Consider the following 19965-nt stretch of genomic DNA (forward strand, 5'->3'; position numbering starts at 1 on the left):
TCATTTTATTGGAATCCAGAGTACGGTTTGAAGGCATATTTGATCAGTCCGATTTTTGGTCTGAAACTACCCATTGACTTATAATGTTATAATGTTACAGTATCCTGTATCACTATACTAAGCACAGCTTTGGCATCTTCTGTCATCTCCTTTTTCCCCTCATAGAGTAGATGCAGCGTTGTGTAAAATGCAACCTCCATTGCTCCAACATTACCAAAGGCAGGAATAGCGGTCAGCAAAACCTCAACATCTTTGCTGCCATCATGGCTGTTGTAGGCATCATTTTGGCCAGTTTGGCTTGTTGACTCTCTGAGAGTTTTCAGAGAGATATCTCATGTAGCCGAAAGAAATTATGGCCTTTTGCAGAAGTTCTAGCATGATCCTAATCTCTCTGGAATGGACAAGCCTGGAATGGAAATTGCAGCAGTGGTACAGACAGCAGCAGCAGCAACTTTTGAATCATACTTCCCTAGGTCAAAGATAGAGATGAGGAAGACTTGGTTTTGGACCATTTGCTCCTCACTGAAGTTCTTCTTTTGGGTATCAGCGTGGATGTCATGGTCAATCTTTGATTGAATCTGGTGGGGTGGTTGTATTGAATGGCTGTCATAGTGGTCTCAGTCACACCAGTCTCTTCTGACCCATCATCTCCCTCTCCAAGACAATATATGTGGCATTGACAATGGTGGACTACTCTCTCCAGTCACAGTAATGTTCAGTTGCATTTTCCAACTTGTCATGTGTCTCCGTTGATTTGGATGGTGGGTGACTTTGATACAAATTCATAAATACCTCCTTTTCATTAAGGATGTCAGGATGTTCATAAAGACACTCTTCTGACATGGAGCATCAGATAAAACAAAAATGATAGAACGTCTTTACATCTATGTATGGCTTCAGTGAATGCAACGGATCAAGCTCAAGGTGAAGTTAATCGTGCTCACGCACACGTTTTCCACTCATAACCACCTAAAATCGAACATAATACAGTTAACACCACAATGTCATTAGCCACGAAATGATTGGGGAGTATACTGTGCTGCTCAACAATGCCTGACAAAATAGTTTCAAAGTGATACAATATTTATTCTTTACACCGCAAGGATGCTGGGAATGAGGTCAGTCATGCTCTCTCTCCCGTGTGTGGAATCAACATAACATCTATCATAGATGCATAGCTGTCATAGATGCATGACGGCAACATATTTAATTGCCTGACTTCACCAGTTTGTTAAAAAAGAAAGAGAGAGAAGCGCTGCAGGGATCATTCAGTGGCTCTGAGATCGGTGCTCTTTGGTGACACAGGTAGGGTCATATAAGCAAAAAAGGATTTCCAAAGAAGTACTGCTTGCCAAAAAGGTGTGAAATGCAGACTTACAAAGAAAAGAATTCCAAGGCACTCCATCTCACGTGAAAAAAAAATTATGAATTAATTTATTTAGAGCAAGGCAAATAAGTATGACCAACGCGTTTCGACCTAGAAGGTCTTCATCAGGGTCTATCTGGCATTTTGGCTAATCAGTCACTTAAATACAGCCGTGGATGATGTTTCAATCAATCATGTTAGTACGTTATTGTGTCATTATCACATTTAAATGACAGTTCAAATGAGCACAATTGCCCCAATAAATGAGAGAACAAAACGAAAATGTAAAGATAGATTGGGAGAACATAAAACAGCCATTCGCACAAACAATCCCAATTATCCGATGGCTGTGCATTACCATGAAAAAGGCCATGGCAGCCCCTCCTCTCTAAAAGCTATAGCCATAGAAGTCATCCCCACTGACAGCAGAGGAGGCGACAGACTCAAAAGAGTGCTCCAAAGATCCTTTTGGATCGTCTCTTTAAAAGCCACACAGTTTCCAGGCTTAAATGATGAGGTTGATTACTTGATTACTGTGATCATGTTTGTGTTTACAGTGTAAATATTTACTACACTGTGATTATATTTACTTTAGTTTTCCCAGTATGTTATTTTATAGAAAAAATGTTTTTGGTGTCTGTCACTCTGGGTGTTGCTTTTTGATTTTATTTTATTTTCATTTATTGGGGCAATTAGTTCTCATTTAAATGTGATAATGACGTAATTATGTACTGAATGCCAGATAGACCCTGATGAAGACCTTCTAGGTCGAAACGCGTTGGTCATACTCATTTGCCTTGCTCTAAATAAATGCATACATTTTTTCACGCGAGACGGAGTGCCTTGAAATTCTTTTCTTTGTAAGTCTGCATTCTTCACCAGTTTGTTATTTTCACCTGCAAATCCTGCCTGCATTCTGTTAACATTTTGCATAGAAGCTACATACGTATGTTAGATAGATTTAGTCTCATCAGGGTCATCATGGCTGAACCTATCTATGACAGTGCTGATAGGAGTGGGGAAAATGATAACGACTACGAGATGATGGGGAAAGTTATGAGTGAAGCACGGAACCATGTGAAAGTTGATCCTACTCAGTCATCAGCCAAAGCAAAAGAGGAACAATACCTCTTGGAGAACGTGACTCTGAATATTGCCATTACTGGAGAGAGCGGAGTGGGAAAGTCTTCCTTTGTCAACGCCATGCGAGGTCTTGGAAATGGAGAAGATGGGGCAGCAGAGACCGAAGCGACTGAGACCACTTTGAGAGCCATTCGATATGCCTAACGTTTACATTTGGGACCTGCCGGGAATTGGTACACCCAACTTCAAAGCTAAAAGGTATCTCAAACAGGTTCAGTTTGACTCCTATGATTTGTTCATCATAATTGGCTCTCTTAGGTTCAAAGATAATGATATCATGCTGGCCAAAGAGATCAAGAAGCTGAAGAAAACGTTTTACTTTGTTCAATCGAAGGTTGATCAGGATGTGCACGCTGAAACCCGGAAAAAGAATGTCACTTGGAATTCTTTTCTTTGTAAGTCTGCATTCTTCACCAGTTTGTTATTTGCACCGGCAAATAGTGCCTGCATTGTGTTAACATTTTGCATAGAAGCTACATACATATGTTAGATAGATTTAGTCTCATCAGGGTCATCATGGCTGAACCTATCTATGACAGTGCTGATAGGAGTGGGGAAAACTATGATAACGACTACGAGATGATGGGGGAAGTTATGAGTGAAGCACGGAACCATGTGAAAGTTGATCCTACTCAATCATCAGCCAAAGCAAAAGAGGAACAATACCTCTTGGAGAACGTGACTCTGAATATTGCCATTACTGGAGAGAGCGGAGTGGGAAAGTCTTCCTTTGTCAACGCCATGCAAGGTCTTGCAAATGGAGAAGATGGGGCAGCAGAGACCGGAGCGACTGAGACCACTTTGAGAGCCATTCCATACAGCCACCCCTTCATGCCCAACGTTTACATTTGGGACCTGCCGGGAATTGGTACACCCAACTTCAAAGCTAAAAGGTATCTCAAACAGGTTCAGTTTGACTCCTATGATTTCTTCATCATAATTGTCTCTCTTAGGTTCAAAGAGAATGATATCATGCTGGCCAAAGAGATCAAACGTTTTACTTTGTTCGATCGAAGGTTGATCAGGATGTTTACGCTGAAACCCGGAAAAAGAATGTCACTGAGGAGCAGATTCTCACCAAGATCCGACTCAGCTGCAGAGAAAACCTTGCGGCTGCTGGAAGCCCCAAAGTCTTCCTCATCTCCACCATGGACCTGGGGAAGTATGATTTCCAGAAGCTGGTTGACTCCCTGAAGGACAACCTGTCTGACCACAAGTGGTCTGCTCTGGTTAAAGCTCTGCCTGTATGCTCTCTGAGCATGATTGAGACAAAAAAAAGAGACCTTCAAAAAAGGGCAAGGGCCGCTGCTACAGCTGCTGCCACCACAGTGTACATCCTTCTTATTCCTGGCTTCTCAATTGGTTGTGAGATTGGTATCATGGTAAAGTTCCTAGGGAAAGCCTTGATTACCTTTGGGCTGGATGAAAAATCCATCCAAGCACTGGCTGCGCGAGTCAACAAGCCACCAATTCAACTGAAATCAGTGACGAAATCTCGCTTTTCCAGGGGAGTAGATAAGACAGTGGTGGCCAATATGTTTCGCACAACAGGCATGTTAGTGGCAAAGACTGTTGAGGCTATATTGTTTGGTGTCCCGGCCCTTTCAATGGTGATAGCATTTGCCACTACTCTTCAACTTCTATCTCAGGGAATAAATGAAATGGCAGAAGATGCTAGAGCAGTGATTCTTGCAGCAGGTTTGTGATGACATTATTGTAAAAATGATAGGCATGTAATGTTGTACTGTAAATGCTTTAAAATCTAGCATTTACATAATTTTACAATGGTCAGAAAGGCATGATTTAAGTACAGTACTCTATAGCAATGCAATTGGTAAAACTACCCAATTAAGGAGGATTGAGAAGGGTTTTATATGAATGTTGACAGTTTCCTTCAGATTATACATGAAGTTGCTCATCTTAGAGGTGATTTATAAGACACACTGTATATTGCCTTAATGTTTGTAAATAATGTATAACTTTTCATAATAAAACACAGTTGAATGAATCCATCTGGATTTCTTATGTTACAGAATTCCTGATCCTTATAATTACATAACATTAATAACATCAATAACATATTGTGAATTAATTCATTATATCATCTCACAATGTTATGGTATGCCTGGTATATGGAATGTCCCAGACACAGTAAACATTCCGGACTTGTTTTAGAGGAAGATGTGTAGATAGAAAGGACACCTACATATTTTTTTATGGGAATGAGGAATTCATAACAATATCATCAATTCAATATTTTTTACTTCTTCTTATTGTCATCTGTTGTATTAAATAAATTTACTAAAATACATTTGCTGGTAATGTTTTATTCTCTCACCAAGGAAATGCTTAATTTCCACAACATGACATTACAATTCAAGTCTATAATGTATATACTGAGAGCTGATAATCTCAAGAATAAAACACAATAAATCAATATTAATAGAAATGGTCATACTGGTATGTGAACCTCAAATTGTATTTACATTTCCCAGTTTCGATATTAATCTAGGAAATTCAGGTAAACATTGTTCTATATTATTTATATCTATATTATTTATTAAATATTATTTAAAGACAAAGAGAAAAGTATATGGTAGGTTTTTCTTTTAAAGAGCTGCTTGAAGTTCCACTAACACAGTAAAAGAAGCAGCCAACTTAATAATAAAAGCATTAAGCTGCAGTGCTGATCCATTAACTATTAAAGAATGCATCTTAAGAAACCACAAATACTGCTATAGTTATTCTTAATACTTGACACTGCATAATGTTATAATTCTATTTACACTGATGACTGTTGTTTCCATGCTGATAACCTTTTGAGGCATCCATATTGATACAGTGCAATGATATATCATGTACAAGTGTTACCAATTAAGGCTGTTCTTCTATTTAGTGAAGCAGAGCCTTTCCAGTGAGCCTATAACACTAGCTGTGGATCTTTTGCAAAATAGAAGCACCCTGACACTGTTTGGGCTACATTATTATTATCGGAAAATGGCCAATCTAGAAGCTCACAACCCATCGCATGAATGCATGAGTCTGCATGGCAAAACAGCAGGCTGCAGAATTGAATACAGTGGGAAAATATTATTTGTATGTGCACCTAGTGATTGATGGTAATTGTGACTGCAAACAAACCAGTTTTCATTATGATTTACTTACAAGACTGTCTTAGTTTGCCAGACAACAATACTATATCCACAGTTAATTTTTACTGATTTTATTCCATAGTGAATATATAAATAAAACTTAAATGATTCATTTGTTTAGGATGGAAATGTATTTGATATAAAATAGAATCGCATTGACTTTATTTTGTTTGTACCTGTTACAACTTAGCCTGCCCCACTTACATTTTGTATAGGCTACCAATTCTGCTATGCTCGGAAGTCCGGTCTACTGCCCCTCCAGACCACTGTCTTTTAGGGTTGAGCAAAAACAGTGGCCCACATGCTTGCCATTAGTTCTGATTGATCAGCTATCGGTTAAAATTTTTAAAATCTTAACCAACACAACCAACAAATGTCTAGTGCTTCAAGGTATCTGAGAATGTACAGTAAACATACTGTACCTTATTGAATTCTTAGGATATGCTTCAGTCACTCCAAATAAAATTTCAGTTTGAGAGAATATCTTGTAGAACATGAACAAGAATTCATAACCCTTCTGTTTGTGTTTGTGGAGTAAAGAGAACATTTGTTAAAGGAGTTGTTCACCCCAAAAATTACTTATTTTCTATCAATTACACACCCCATGAAGCATTTTGAGCCTCTGTCACACAGTTGATAGTACAGGCCAAAGTCACAACTTGCCTGACAAATCAAGCAGTGACTGTAGGTCACAGAATCTGGGTAACATGTCTTGTAACATCAAGATGTGGTGCATTAAATATATGACTCAAACAATATTCTGGTGGGGTTTTCATGATGAAAGAGACCACATTTTACTAAAGTAATAATACATCATTTTTGTTGTTGAAAAAGAGAGACAAACCTGTGGACCAATCTATTTCATTCTGTGGGCTGGTCAGCCAACCAAAAAAAAACAAAACAAAAAAAAACATACGTATAGGACTAAAGTCCAGAGTTAAGCGTACTCTACTGACTTAAGTAGTTTAAAGAATGACGGGTGCAGACTCACAGCAAACAGAAACAGTCCGCATGCGCTCGCAAAATACATATTTGTGTTTTTTTATTTACCGCAGCAGCAGTCTGACAAACAGACATGTTTCAGCTCCTCGGGGCTTCGTCAGCATTTGCCCCGCCTGGGCAGATATGACCTATGTTGTTTGCAGTATAGTTACATGCCAATCACAATACAACAGTGAGAATACAACATTTGATATAAACATTAAGTAGGGTAATACACAATAGAATAAAAAGAATAGGAATTCTCACAAATTACGAACCCACAAGAGTATTCAGTCAATTATTATACTATAAAATGCAATTCAACACTAATTCTTCATTTAGTCCTTTTGGAAATTAAAATGCTTCTCTCCGCATGAGTAAACAGTCTCTGTCAACTCCTCTTTTCAAAGGATTCACCCATTCAATGCCCTGGAATCTCAACATACAGACCTCATGTCCGCTGTAGTATTAAAGTGCCTAGCTACCAGGAATTATTCATGATTTCTGATGTTACTTTTATGTTCACAGATTCAGGTCTTTAGTTCTCTTTTTTATTAATTTATTCATTTGTATTTATATTTTAATTTAGCAGGGACAATACAAAAAATAATCTATCATCAAGTTAAAAACATGAGACCATAATATTGCATTTAGGGTTTCTAGCCAAGGATTATTTACGACCCTTGTCCCTCGTTAGGCCTTTCTACACCAGATGCTTACATATTAAAAAAAAAAAAAAACTCTAAAATAAAACTCACGGCTCACAGACAAACACAACATTAATAACAATAAACAACAACAAACAAACAATGACATTTCCCAACATAACAAGGACATAAAAGACACACTACATATTTTCATAAGTAATCCTCCTGCACCTCACAGACAGACTGACCCACCTGGAGTTCTCCCTGTACTCCCAATGGTGAGTCCATCCCTGGCATGTTTTCTCCCTGTACTCCCAATGAAGAGTCCACCCCTGGCATGTTTTCTCCCTGTACTCCCAATGGTGAGTCCACCCTTGGCATGTTTTCCAGCATCACTATACTAAGCACAGCTTTGGCATCTTCTGCCATCTCCTTTATCCCCCCACGGAGTAGATGAAGCGTTGTGGAATAGGCAACCCCCATTGCTCCAGCACTACCAAGGGCAGGAATAGCGCTCAGAAAAACCTCAACAGTCTTTGCTGCCACCATGGCTTTTGTACGCATCATTTTGGCCACCACTTTCTCATCGACCCCCTCAGCGAAACGAGACTTCATCACTGACCTGAGATCCTCTTCTGGCTTGTTGACCCTCTCGGAGAGTCTCCTGAGAGATCTCTCGTCTAGCCCAAAGGAAATGAGGGCCTTTTGCAGAAACTCTTGCATGATCCCAATCTCGCATCCTACAGACAAGCCTGGAATGGGAATTGCAGCAGTAGCACAGGCAGCACCGGCAGCAGATTCAGCACTTTTGTTAAGGTCTTCCATTTTCTTTTCTATCATGGTCAAGGAGCATACAGGAAGAGAACGAATCAGAGCTGACCGCTTGTGCTCTGACAGGTTTGTCTCCAAAGACTCAATCAGGTTTTGCAAATCATACTTCCCCAGGTCAAAGTTGGAGATGAGGAAGACCTTGGGGTTCCCAAGAGTCTTCAGGTTTTCTTCACAACACTGTCTGATCTTGGAGAGCACCATATCCTCAGTGACGTTCTTTTTACAGGTTTCGGCATGGACATCCTGGTCAATCTTTGATCGAACAAAGTAAAACATTTTCTTCATCCTCTTGATCTCTTTGGCCAGCAAGATGTCATTCTCCTTGAACCTAACAGAGCAAATTATGAAGAAGAAGTCAAAGGTGTCAAACTGGACCTCTTTGAGATAGTTCTTAGCTTTGAAGTTGGGTTTACCAATTCCCGGCAAGTCCCAGATATAAACGTTAGGCATGGTGGGGTGATTGTATCGAATGGCTTTCATAGTAGTCTCAGTCACTCCGGTGTCTGCTGACCCTTCATCTCCGTCTCTGAGACCTCGTATGGCGTTGACAAAGGTGGACTTTCCCACACCGCTCTCTCCAGTCACAGCAATGTTCAGAGTCACATTCTCCAACTCGTTGTGGGTCTTCTTTGATTTGGAAGATGGATCAGTTTGGTACAATTTCATGTAGTCCTCCAATTCACTGAGGATCTCAGGACTGAGGATCGCAGGATTTTCACAAGTAGTCTCTTCTGACATGATGAATCTGATAAAACAAACATTATAGAAAGTCTTTATGTCTCTAAGTATTACTTCACTGAATTCATGGCATCAAACTCAGGGTAAAGTTAATAGTGCTCATGCACTGTGTAAACAACATACCGTACTGTACAATCATGCAGTACATGCTCGCATGCAAATTATACTGACATTAGCCATGAACTTATCTGTGATTTGTAATTCTTCAGTCATTTATTCAAATAAAATGTAAATTTAAAATTACTCTTGCATGAATAGGTTTCTCAGACAGTAATTACATTTTGCTTTCAGTATTATCACGCCACAGTCAAAAACGTCTGCAACAATGCATGGGAACTTTGAATTGTGAATTAAATCCTCTATTCCCAAGGTGTAGAGTGAAAAAGATTTGTTTACTTACCATAGATCTTATGTCGGAGTAGAATAAATTTGAGACAGCAAGTATCAACAATGCCTGAAAAAATGGTTTCAAAGTGATACAAGATTCTTTACACCTCATATACTTTACACGGCATGTAATGCTGTGAAAGAGGTTAGTCTTGCTCTCTCCCTAGTGTGTGGAATCAACAACATTGAGCATGACAACACATAGCTGTCATAGCTGCATGACATAAGTAACTGCCAGACTTTCAGGGTTTTTTGCACTCGAATTTCCTGCTTGTTAAGTATTCCGATAATAGCTACAGTAGGTACGGTATGTTATTTAGATAGATGGTACAGTAGGTATGTCGTTTACTTGTTATCCTAGTTCATGTGTAGCATAAGTATACTTGTATTGCTCTAACAACTGATTCGCCACTTACCATGATGTTTAATTAAAAATAACTAAATTAGAACTATGTGTTAACCACTTATTCCGACGTTGCACTTTATAAGTTGCTGTTTCTAAGTGTCTGCTAAACTGAGATTGCTTCAGTCAAATGAATTGCACTCTGACTGGGGTTATTCATTAAAATAATGTAATTATTTTCTCATTTATATCCATTTTTGTTTACTTATCTAAAATATTTTGGTTGAACAAACATTCAACCTTCATTACTACAGATGGTATTATCAAATATATTTAACAATGTTGCATAGTCAAGTACCGACAACAACTCTGCATGCCCCAGTATGTGGATAACATTCACATTAATGTGAATCAGCAGTTTGTTCCCCTTCAGCCAATCAGCAGCTCATTTTCTAACCTGTCCTCCGCCAGATGTGTCACAAGCTTCTTCCATCTGGCAGAGTCAGGTTACTAATTTTCCCCACCACCAGCAATATGACGCAAGGGGACTTTTGAAGGGGCTATGCCGAAAATAGGTTGCTTTATTTGGATACATACGTGTCACTGCCCGCCCCTGCCGGTTCTCTGAATTTTTATTTTTAAATAGGCTCTGTCATGATAAATTGACCACATATATGAAGTTAAACAACTAAATTCTATCCAAACGATATCTTAAAAGTAAATTCTGTGCCTCAAAAAAGAAGTTTGAGAGCGTTTTAAAGTTTTAAAACCGAAACCAAAAACAGAGCACAGAAAAAAATGCGGCTCGTTACATTTTTGTTGGCTACACTCGGTTCCATTCGGTTTCACTCGAACTCGCCACCTGATTGGCCAACCTTCGCTGTCAATCTCAGAACATTGAGCGAGGACGTTGATAGGACAGTTCATACGGACACGGACGCACACGGACGCACATGCACTTCATTTCATTTACGTCCCGGACAGTCCCGGATACCCGGATGTCAAAACATAAATAGTAGGGAAAAATACGGATTTCAGAAAGAGGATTGTGTTTCAATGCAGGAAAACACCCTGGCATCATTATATAGTAGCTGATAGTGATAGAGGGGAAAAAATGTAAAATATATATATATATATATAATTTCTTTTTTTAATTTAGGCTTCAAGTTACCTAGAATCCCTTTAAGTTCCTCATTCGTTCCCTATAGTAGCCTAACTACTCAAAATGTTCATGCCCGGTTACCCAGTCAGGTCAAATGTATTTCTAAATCATGCAATCTATATCCTATATTAAAATTGCCTAATGGGTGGACGGAGGAACCGAGTATCTGATTGGTTGAGGGAACGATCGGAACAGCCGATATTAACATAGATGCATTTTTATTACTAAATGAATAAATCATCACATTATCCAACCCATTATCACAGTGTTATCATGGTGGATTTTCTGCACAAAGTTCCTGAGAAAAAAACAACTAAAAACTAAACTGCACTTAACGGCTGTATAGAAAGCCTTCGGGAAAGGATATAGAGCACCGAAGTCTGACGTAATTTACGCATCCTACCTGGGTCGCGGTTTTCTTCCCCCATTCTGAATTCCCATAGACGTGTTTAATATCGCGTCAAATAAGAACTGTGTTCCAAAAATAAACAAATGATCCCGGCGGTTTTACTCTATATGAAGCATCAAGTGACGGTGAGAAAATGCTAATGTTACTTCCGCCGAATTAGTTACATTTTCACCAGAAACAGACTGTATCAAATATAAGTGACTGACTATCCTAAACGACACAGAGCCACCTCCCTGACAATATTGCAGAGACAGTTTGTTTATTTTTGTACCACAATTCTTATATGAGACGATTGCCCAATGTTATTCTCCATAGAGAAATGACTTTACGACCCAGGGGATGAACGACGAGTGATGTCAGGACTTCTGTACTCTATAGGAATATACTGTATGATCATTCAAATCCATTTGGGCACTATATTATTCAACATGGCTACACTCCATTTAGCCTAATGTGTGCAAAAAAGCTACCCTCAATATGATATCAACTGTGTGCACAGCCTTTTATAGAAATTCTGCTCTTAGAGGGTTTACTAGGCAACTAATGTAGAAACCAGGAGAAGAGAGTTCAGGTCTTTGTCTGTGATGTGTGTCACATAGTGTGCATATATGTTACATTTCTTAAGTATTACTGTACAAGCAATATTCATGATTGGTAACAGAAAATAATTAATCTCAATCTTTTAAAGAATTATACAAATAAGTATGTTTTTTATGTTGTTTTCTCAGTCAACCATTAAATGTTGACTTTGAATCATTATCTTTTAACACTGGTTCTCAAACATTTTTGTGTCAAGGACCACAAATGTATATGTATTAGATCTTGGACCCCCATTTGGAAGAATTTTATGCCAGGGACGTGGACCCCCATAAGAGAAGATTATTGTTGTTAGATTAGATTTAATACAGAATTCTGTAGTGATAACAGTTTAGAGACTGAAACCAATTATCATTGTTAAGCAGAAATTAAACATTATTAATATACATTATTACACATTTTGCTGGGGACCCCTGGGTGCCTCTCATGGACCCCACTATGTGAACCATTGTTTTAGAATATTACTAAAAAGTACACAATCATTTTAATTTAAAACATCTCAGACCAAATCTGAATCATTATTTAAACGAAGGAAAATAAAATAGACTTCACAGATAAAGTTCAAATGATTTATTTTCCAGTACAAAGCATGGAACACGCACATCACATGATGATAAAGTGCATTAATTGGACTGGAGAATGATCAATGATCGGGATCACTTAGTAGGTGGCCATGGTTTGCTCCAGCCAGTCGTTGAACAGGCACACCTGAAAATGGAGACAGAAAGATTTAGCACAATAATACTGAGATTGTCTTACATATTATAGGGTAGGCTTAGGCTATAGTTGTGTATTGCACTGTTATGGCTCAAGGTTCCAGGGTTGTATGTTCACATGCATTACAGCTGTTGCAATATTGCTGGTAGGCAGTGAAAGTCTTGTATTTATAGCTTCCTGAACATTGTGGATGGATGAAATGATAGTCTGTCAGCCGTAGCTGAGTGGTTAGAGAGGTCGCCTGGGAAACACAAGGTCTGGTACCGGCGTGAACATCTAGTAGCTATATTTGCTGTTTTACATTTATTATTACAGGTTTTTGTAAAGGACAGGGTAATGTAGTCTGTATTGTTGACATTATAAGATTTATTTTTCGCACTTGGAGTCCCATAAGGTCAGGCCAAGAGTTTCGATTTCACAGTTATTTTGGTGGCCAAAAAGATAGACCTCAAATATGTATTTTCTCCGATTCGCTATAGCAGCGGCTGCTGTTTAGCTATACAAAGTCCTTGCTTTTATGAATGACATGTCTGACTTTGACTTGTATGTGTAAAGACAAACACAGAAAAACCCAAACTCATAAATACATACAACTCATAAATACGATCTTTGAGGCATACTGTACCTTGGCGTAGACACCAGGGTGGTCCCTCTCAGCACAACCGTATCCCCAGGACACAACTCCCTGCAGCTCACCGTTACACACAACGGGGCCACCAGAGTCACCCTGAGAGGAGACACGTGAAAATTAGCCACAGTGGGACGATGATTAGATATCTAAATGATGAACAATGATGACAGAGGTACCTTATTATTATGTTAATTACATACCTGGCAAGAGTCCTTGCCTCCCTCCAGGTAACCAGCGCAGAACATGGCTTCGGTGATCATGCCAGGGTAGGAGTTGTCACAGTCCTCGTGAGAGAGGATGGGAAGGTCCAGGCACTGCAGCTTGTCACCGCTAACAGCTGCGAGTCAAACAACGGGTAAAGATGCAACATTTCACTATAATTGTTAATTGTGGTACTTACCACTAATCATGATGATAGGTTCATTAATTAATCAATGTGGAAGCATGTTTATTATGCATTATAGTCAGGTGTTTGTTTGTTTTCTTGTTATGTGTCTATTATTGATGTACTTTTCTGTTATGTCTGATAAAATCAATACAAATGTGTATATACATATGTTTTTCAATCTTCTTCAAAAAATCCTGAACCATTTTCTGGAAATTATATATATTTTTTAGATTTGCCTCCCAGAAGGATGATTTACTCACAGCTCATGGTGTTGCCCCAGCCAGAGACTAAGCACATGGTGCCAGCGGCAGCGCAGGAAGTGGGCAGAGCCACAGCCTGCACAAACTCGTTGAGGGTGGCGGGCGTGCTCAGCTTGATCAGCATGATGTCATTGTTGATGTTGTAGGAGCTGTATTTGGGGTGACGGATGACACGAGAGGAGGAGATGAACTGCTCGGTATTCTCGGTGACCCTGATGTGGTGCTCGCCAAGACGAACCTGAACGCGGCTGGAAAAGAAAGATGGGTATGGGTTAAATTAGCTTGGAGATACAGGAAAGAAGGCTCCTGTGGAACTTGATCTTAAGCCATATGTGGAACAGTATAACTTCTCACAGTGGCTCCCATAAATGTCCCTAACAAGGTAAAATAAGAAAAATACAGGTAGAGGGAAGGGTCTCTGTAGCTATAAACACCAGCACACACTTCAGGTGGGTCATGAGTAATGATTGAGAGAGATTATTTTTTAATGAGTCTATTCATAGTTTTTTTGATAATCTTACTAATATCTTTAATACTGTCAAAAATGTTTTACGGGTTGTCTTACGACTTGTAGCAGTGAGCAGCAGACACAACCCAGTTCTCGTTGACCAGGGAGCCACCACAGAAGTGGTAGCCAGAGTTCAGAGACACCGTATGGGGCTGGGAGTGTGCCTCACACTCATATCCTCCAACGATCTTGTCCTCCTCCGCAACTACAAACACACACAGGGAATCAGTTTAAATAAGATTGAACACTTTCAAGTTTTGCATGAATTAAAAAGCATTAGTTTTCAATGCTATATATCCTTCCCTCAATCTTCCCATTGAAGTGGAAGTTTAGGTTTTCATTTGAATTGTTTGTGTTTGGCCAAAAGTAAAATAAGTGTTGCACCACAATTTAAGTATTTCAGCCAATTGGGTAAACTCTGACCACTAAGAAATCCATGTGTGGACAAAGCTCTAAGTGGGCGTCCAGCACATGCATAACGGAACAGTATACTCAGCGAGATTATTATAGTTTTGAATTTTTATCGTTATTTCATTTTGACTTCATGTTTTCTTTTCAGTTAGTTTTAATATTTTTTGTAATATGGGCTAGTCAGGGGCAAGATTCAAAAAGCCCAGAAAAATTGTGAAAATCTCCAAACTCACAACACGGTTCATCGTGACACATTGTGAGCTTGTAGATCAGCTATTTTCCTTATTTTCAAAGAAAAATATTGGATAATTACAAAGACCAAAACGAAGGATATATGATTTTAGTTGTATTAGTTAGTTTTGTAAACACACAATGCCGTTTCAGTTTTGTTTTTGTAAAGCCTTGTTTTAGTTTTTATTTCAATTAACTAATATGTTTTAGTTTTGTTTTAAATTAAATGTTTTGTTATTTCAATAGTTTTAGTTAACTACATAACCCTCATACTCACAAGCGGCTCCGATGAGCAGAATGAAGACCAGAGAAATCATGGTTGCTGTGTGATCCTGTCGATGAGAGAACTTCACCTGGACCCCTGGTTTATATACACAGTCAGGTGAGCTGCCCTGTTCTCCAGCTGTCCTCATAGACCATATTCACACGTTGTTAATGAAATACCACCCGTTGCCACCCTGTTTTTTCAATGCAAAATGCCAACATGGCCACCGTGTGAATATGGTCTATAGTTTAGCAGAGAGCCAATCACCTGCAGGATGCTGAAGTTAGATCTTTTATTCCCAGAATGATGTGAAATCAAATGAAAATGAGATGCTGATCTCAAGGGGCTATCCCTTCAATAAAAATCTGAAATCCAAAAACAGTCAGTGATGTTCAGGTTTTTGTTTTATCCTTGTAGACTAGAGGTTTCATCACGCCAAATTAATAGACTGGATCCAAGGGTCAGATGTACTCGACCGAGCAGCACCAGCCCCACTGTCAAATGCTTTAAAAAAAGCAATTTTAGCAAGCGATAATTTCCAGTCCAACTAGAGCCTAAAAACAGGCCAATCCACCCAAAAACTGCCCAAAACGTATATTGCTATAAAACCATATGACTTACAGTATGCAATCTGCACCTACAGGACACAAGTAAAGTAGGGCAACTTGGAATCCTCAGAAAACAATTCCATTGATAACAGCAATAACAATAAGGACAATATGCAAATAAACACCAACAAACGCATACAATCCAGTTCAGTAAATGTGACTTAATTCATAAATAGCATTAGGGGCTAAACAAGGAACTTATGTCTCTCTCTTTCTCGCTCTCATTTACACACCCATGCACGCACACACAAGCACGCCACACGCACACTTTTACAGCTCTACAAGCCATTGGAGAACAACACCACAGTGTTCTTCTACGATGTGTTCTTCTAAGAATATAAAATGTATTGCTTTTGTGGGCCACAAATGTAAATAATAATATCTACATATTTCATAATCTACCTTGTTGAACGTAGATGTGTGTGTGTGTGTGTGTGTGTGTGTGTGTGTGTGTGTGTGTGTGTGTGTGTGTGTGTGTGTGTGTGTGTGTGTGTGTGTGTGTGTGTGTGTGTGTGTGTGTGTGTGTGTGTGGACCTTACATGACTCAAGTTAAAATAGTCAGCTTATCTAGTTTTAGGGGATAGTGCTGGTGGAAAAATAAACTGTATTTTTAATGAAATATTATCTAATCTTATCTTCCTCTGGTGTCAGTCAGAACAGGTTCTTTGGACATTCAGGGACACCTCTATATTTAGATTAGAACTATGTGAAATCTTTGACAAACAGATGGCTAGTTCTCATACAGTACAGCATGGAAATATTTGTGAAGCTGAAGTTTAAGTATTAGTATACACCATACAGTAGAATTTAAACACTACAGTACACTGTATTAGATATAGACTTCATTTTTTACAGTCTTAACAACACTGGATAACATTGTTCAAATATCACATACCACAAAAAAAGATTAAGGAACAATATATGTACTGTGGTATTGTAAACTGCAACAACATTTGTTGCAGTAATCTCGCACACTGTGTTACTGTTATTTCTGTTCTAACATGTAAATTGGGGAGTGTAAACATTACAGTATAGTAAAATTCCATCTGTAATGACCCAGGCCAAGGGCCAGTCGAGATGTACCTTTAACACATTATTTACATTGGTTAGGTAGTTGTCCACTTCTGTCACTTAACCACTTAAATCATATACTGAATTGAAAAATTCCATATCTCAGTAATGTATTAAAATATAAACATTTTACACATATATATATTTTTTGTTTTAAGCTCAGAACAAGATGTCCGTGTCCCACCTGCCCCTACCCACTGTCCAAACTGTCAACTGCAGAATTTTGGGGAAATGCACTCCTTGTAGCTACATTTAACAGCTTGACAAATTGTTAGCAGAGGCCTGTATCTGTTCAGGGATCATATAATCGTCATTATTGTTCAAGTAGTCTGTAAGTAATGGGAGGTTATTTTGTGTCGATACAAAAGTGTCCCAAGCGTACCCACTCCCCCCTACTTGCTTTTGCTCCATTTCCAAGTACTGGCATAATCTTTTGTAATAACACTTAAAGTCTCTCTGTAGTCTATGAATGCTGGAATTATGTTTATCTTTTCAAATGCTCTGAGATGTATAATTATTCACTCCAACAGACCCAAAACAATACAAGTCCGCTTCAAATCAAAGCCTCATAATGATGCCATTCATTTGAGGCTGAATTTAAACCATTCCCAATCCTAGTGGAAGCTTTCGGCACATTTGATTTAGAGATTAGAGAAAGCAGGGAATTGGAGAAAAGAAAATTAGAAAAGCGGCTTTGCTGGGTGTTTATACATTTCAATTAATACGTCCATTGATAGAGGCCAGGCTGTGTGGTCAGGTTGGAGGGCTGGGTCCTCAAGTGCTACTTCAAATTCACACACAAATGTTTAGAAGGATTGGAGCTCCGATACGGGGTTTCTTTTTAGCATCTCAGAGCCTGAGATCAGTGGAGGTTCAAAAACAGGTTTTCCATGAACCCATGCACATTTTTAAAACGTTTTTCTCTTGGTACAAACCCACATATGCTCTTTTGTAGATGGTAAATGGTGCATTTCATATAGCCTTTATCCAAAGCGCTTTACAATGATTAGATGGTATATTATGCTAAACTGCCAGGTTGTGTTCTGCTTATAACTATAGGCAGCGGTTCCAGTAGGAGACACAAAGGAGACTCTTATGTCTCCTACCGCGACCGCTGCCGGTCATCAAATTATTGGCTTAGGAATGCGACAAAAACTAAAAAGTATCCATTAATTCAAGTCTCCATGGAGTGACTAATCGGTAGAAAAAAAGTAATTTTGGGGTGAACTATCCCTTTAAGGGGAGCTTGTGGCATCAATTATATAATAGAACCGTCCAGTTAAAAACCTTTACTTGTTGAAGCTACTAAATTTTGATAATTAGTTAGACGTCAATATGACATAGGTTGAGCCAAACAATGTGGCAATTGTTGTATGGGAGGTTAGTGGTCACAGAACAGGATAGATTTTACTGCTCAGCTCTCCTTCAACAGTGACCATGGAAATGCCCTTGAGCAAGGCATGTACTGTAACCCTCAAATGCTCCATTCAAGCTTCTCAGGGGTCAAAAGATGGCATGACTCATAGTAGGTATGGCATACACCATAAGTGTGTGTGCTAGCCAGCAGCCACTTACTTACTTACTGTACTTAGGCTCATCGCTCCCAGTGGAGCATAGGCCATCTACGACTCTTCTCCATCCAACATGGCTTTGGGCTGTCCTTTCTGCCTCCCCCCAGTTCGTTCCCTGTATCTTGAGCTCTGCCTCAGTGTCCCGCCTCCAGATGTTCTTAGGCCGCCCTCTCTTCCACGTCAGGGCCTGGCGTCAGTGGCGTGTAGTACTGGTTGCTTGCCGGTTTTCCTCAAAGTGTGCCGTATCCATCCCCACTTTATCTCAGGATCTGTTTCTCTTCTGGTTCCTGTGGCCCTCTCAGCCATTGCTGGCCACTGCTGGTGGAGAAACCTTAGAGTCAGATCTAAAACTTTTATAATATATATATTTTTAATACTTTTATAAGTATCTATCACACAACAGCATTGCTTGCCTAAATCTTCTTGAAGATCAGTTATTTTAGGCAAGCAAAACTGTAGTTCTATGGAGTATAAATTAGGCTTTAATAGTTCAAATAAGACTATTCATTCACACACACACACACACACACACACACACACACACACACACACACACACACACACACACACACACACACACACACACACACACACACACACACACACACACACACACACACACACACACAAGTGTTGTAGTTCTGTGAAGTTTCTTGCTATAAAAATGATTACTCAGTGACCTCTAGTGGCTTTGTATTATTCCTGCTGCCTAACATAGAACTTCGTAACAGCAAAATGGCAAATATATAAAAAATATATATTGCTACATTCTTTTCATGGAGAAACAGAAAAAGTGTGTGTTTGTGGGGGGGGGGGGGGGGGGGGGGGCAGAGCTAGAGCTATGCAATGAAAGCAGTAGAATTTCCTAAAGGCTTCAATATTACATGGTCACAGCATCTGTTAGAAATGCAATTCTCAATGTAGGAGGCAGACATTTTATTCTATAACTATTTACTTTAATATATATTATATCAATATGTTCAGTAACATGGGTCTCCCTGTCTTTCCAGCTCTTTATAACAGAAAATACATATTCAGGTGGGTCGCCAAATAATTTCAGCCAATCAGGAGAGTACCCAATTATCGGCTTCAATTGTATTGTGTAACTGTTCCAGTTGCAATTTTGTCAGCTCATTGCTTGAACATCACATGTTTATCCTGTATCCTGTGTGAGCTCTCTCCTGATAAAAGTGGTATCCCGATTCCCGATCTAGAAATGCATTTTCTGTCCACTGAAGAGCTGTCCAACACTCTATAACAATTATTACTATCAGAATATAGAGCTATTTTACACTTATTTTAACAAAACAATATCACTTTCCTTTTCCTACCTTTAGGTAACAGTTGGTTTAGAGGTAGGCCCACAAAGGCATGTTATTTATGCCCAGTGTTTTTCTGTTAATAGTTGTCCAATCTGTTTACAAAAAGATTTTTATTAATCACTTAACACCATGGATAACCGGAGTCACTCAAGGCTTATTACTAGTGTTTTTTCCCGTTTTCTGTTAATGTGGGGAAAGCTTTTGCTGAAAATAGCCGATCGACAAG

General features: G+C 39.0%; 2 protein-coding genes and 1 pseudogene across 3 annotated transcripts; 1 reads left to right on the top strand and 2 right to left on the bottom strand.

Moving 5' to 3' along the window:
• The first annotated feature begins 3025 nt into the window (after positions 1 to 3025).
• Positions 3026 to 4215, top strand: LOC311046894 (interferon-inducible GTPase 5-like; annotated as a pseudogene). The gene has a single exon. The product of its transcript is annotated as an interferon-inducible GTPase 5-like (transcript).
• A 2531-nt stretch (positions 4216 to 6746) lies between these two features.
• LOC311047257 (interferon-inducible GTPase 5-like) lies at positions 6747 to 9425 on the bottom strand. Its single transcript, XM_084059914.1, has 2 exons — positions 9259 to 9425; positions 6747 to 8865 (listed from the first exon to the last, which is right to left on the bottom strand). Exon 2 carries the CDS (start codon positions 8856 to 8858, stop codon positions 7500 to 7502), a length of 1359 nt encoding a protein of 452 aa, XP_083916040.1. The 5' UTR covers positions 8859 to 8865; positions 9259 to 9425; the 3' UTR covers positions 6747 to 7499.
• A 2922-nt stretch (positions 9426 to 12347) lies between these two features.
• Positions 12348 to 15315, bottom strand: LOC311047088 (trypsin-1-like; the record flags this gene model as incomplete). Its single annotated transcript, XM_084059674.1, has 6 exons — positions 12348 to 12464; positions 13099 to 13200; positions 13305 to 13441; positions 13753 to 14000; positions 14318 to 14465; positions 15180 to 15315. The coding sequence occupies 6 exons, from the start codon at positions 15313 to 15315 to the stop codon at positions 12417 to 12419; spliced, it is 819 nt and encodes a 272-aa protein (XP_083915800.1). The 3' UTR covers positions 12348 to 12416.
• Between the last annotated feature and the right edge of the window lie 4650 nt (positions 15316 to 19965).

Source organism: Gymnoscopelus microlampas (assembly GCF_963454915.1).
Source record: "Gymnoscopelus microlampas genome assembly, chromosome: 6".
NCBI classification, from domain to species: domain Eukaryota; kingdom Metazoa; phylum Chordata; class Actinopteri; order Myctophiformes; family Myctophidae; genus Gymnoscopelus; species Gymnoscopelus microlampas.

Coding starts and splice junctions, on each gene's coding strand:
- LOC311047257 (XM_084059914.1), bottom strand. CDS start 8,858: ATGTCAGAAGAGACTACTTGTGAAAATCCTGCGATCCTCAGTCCTGAG.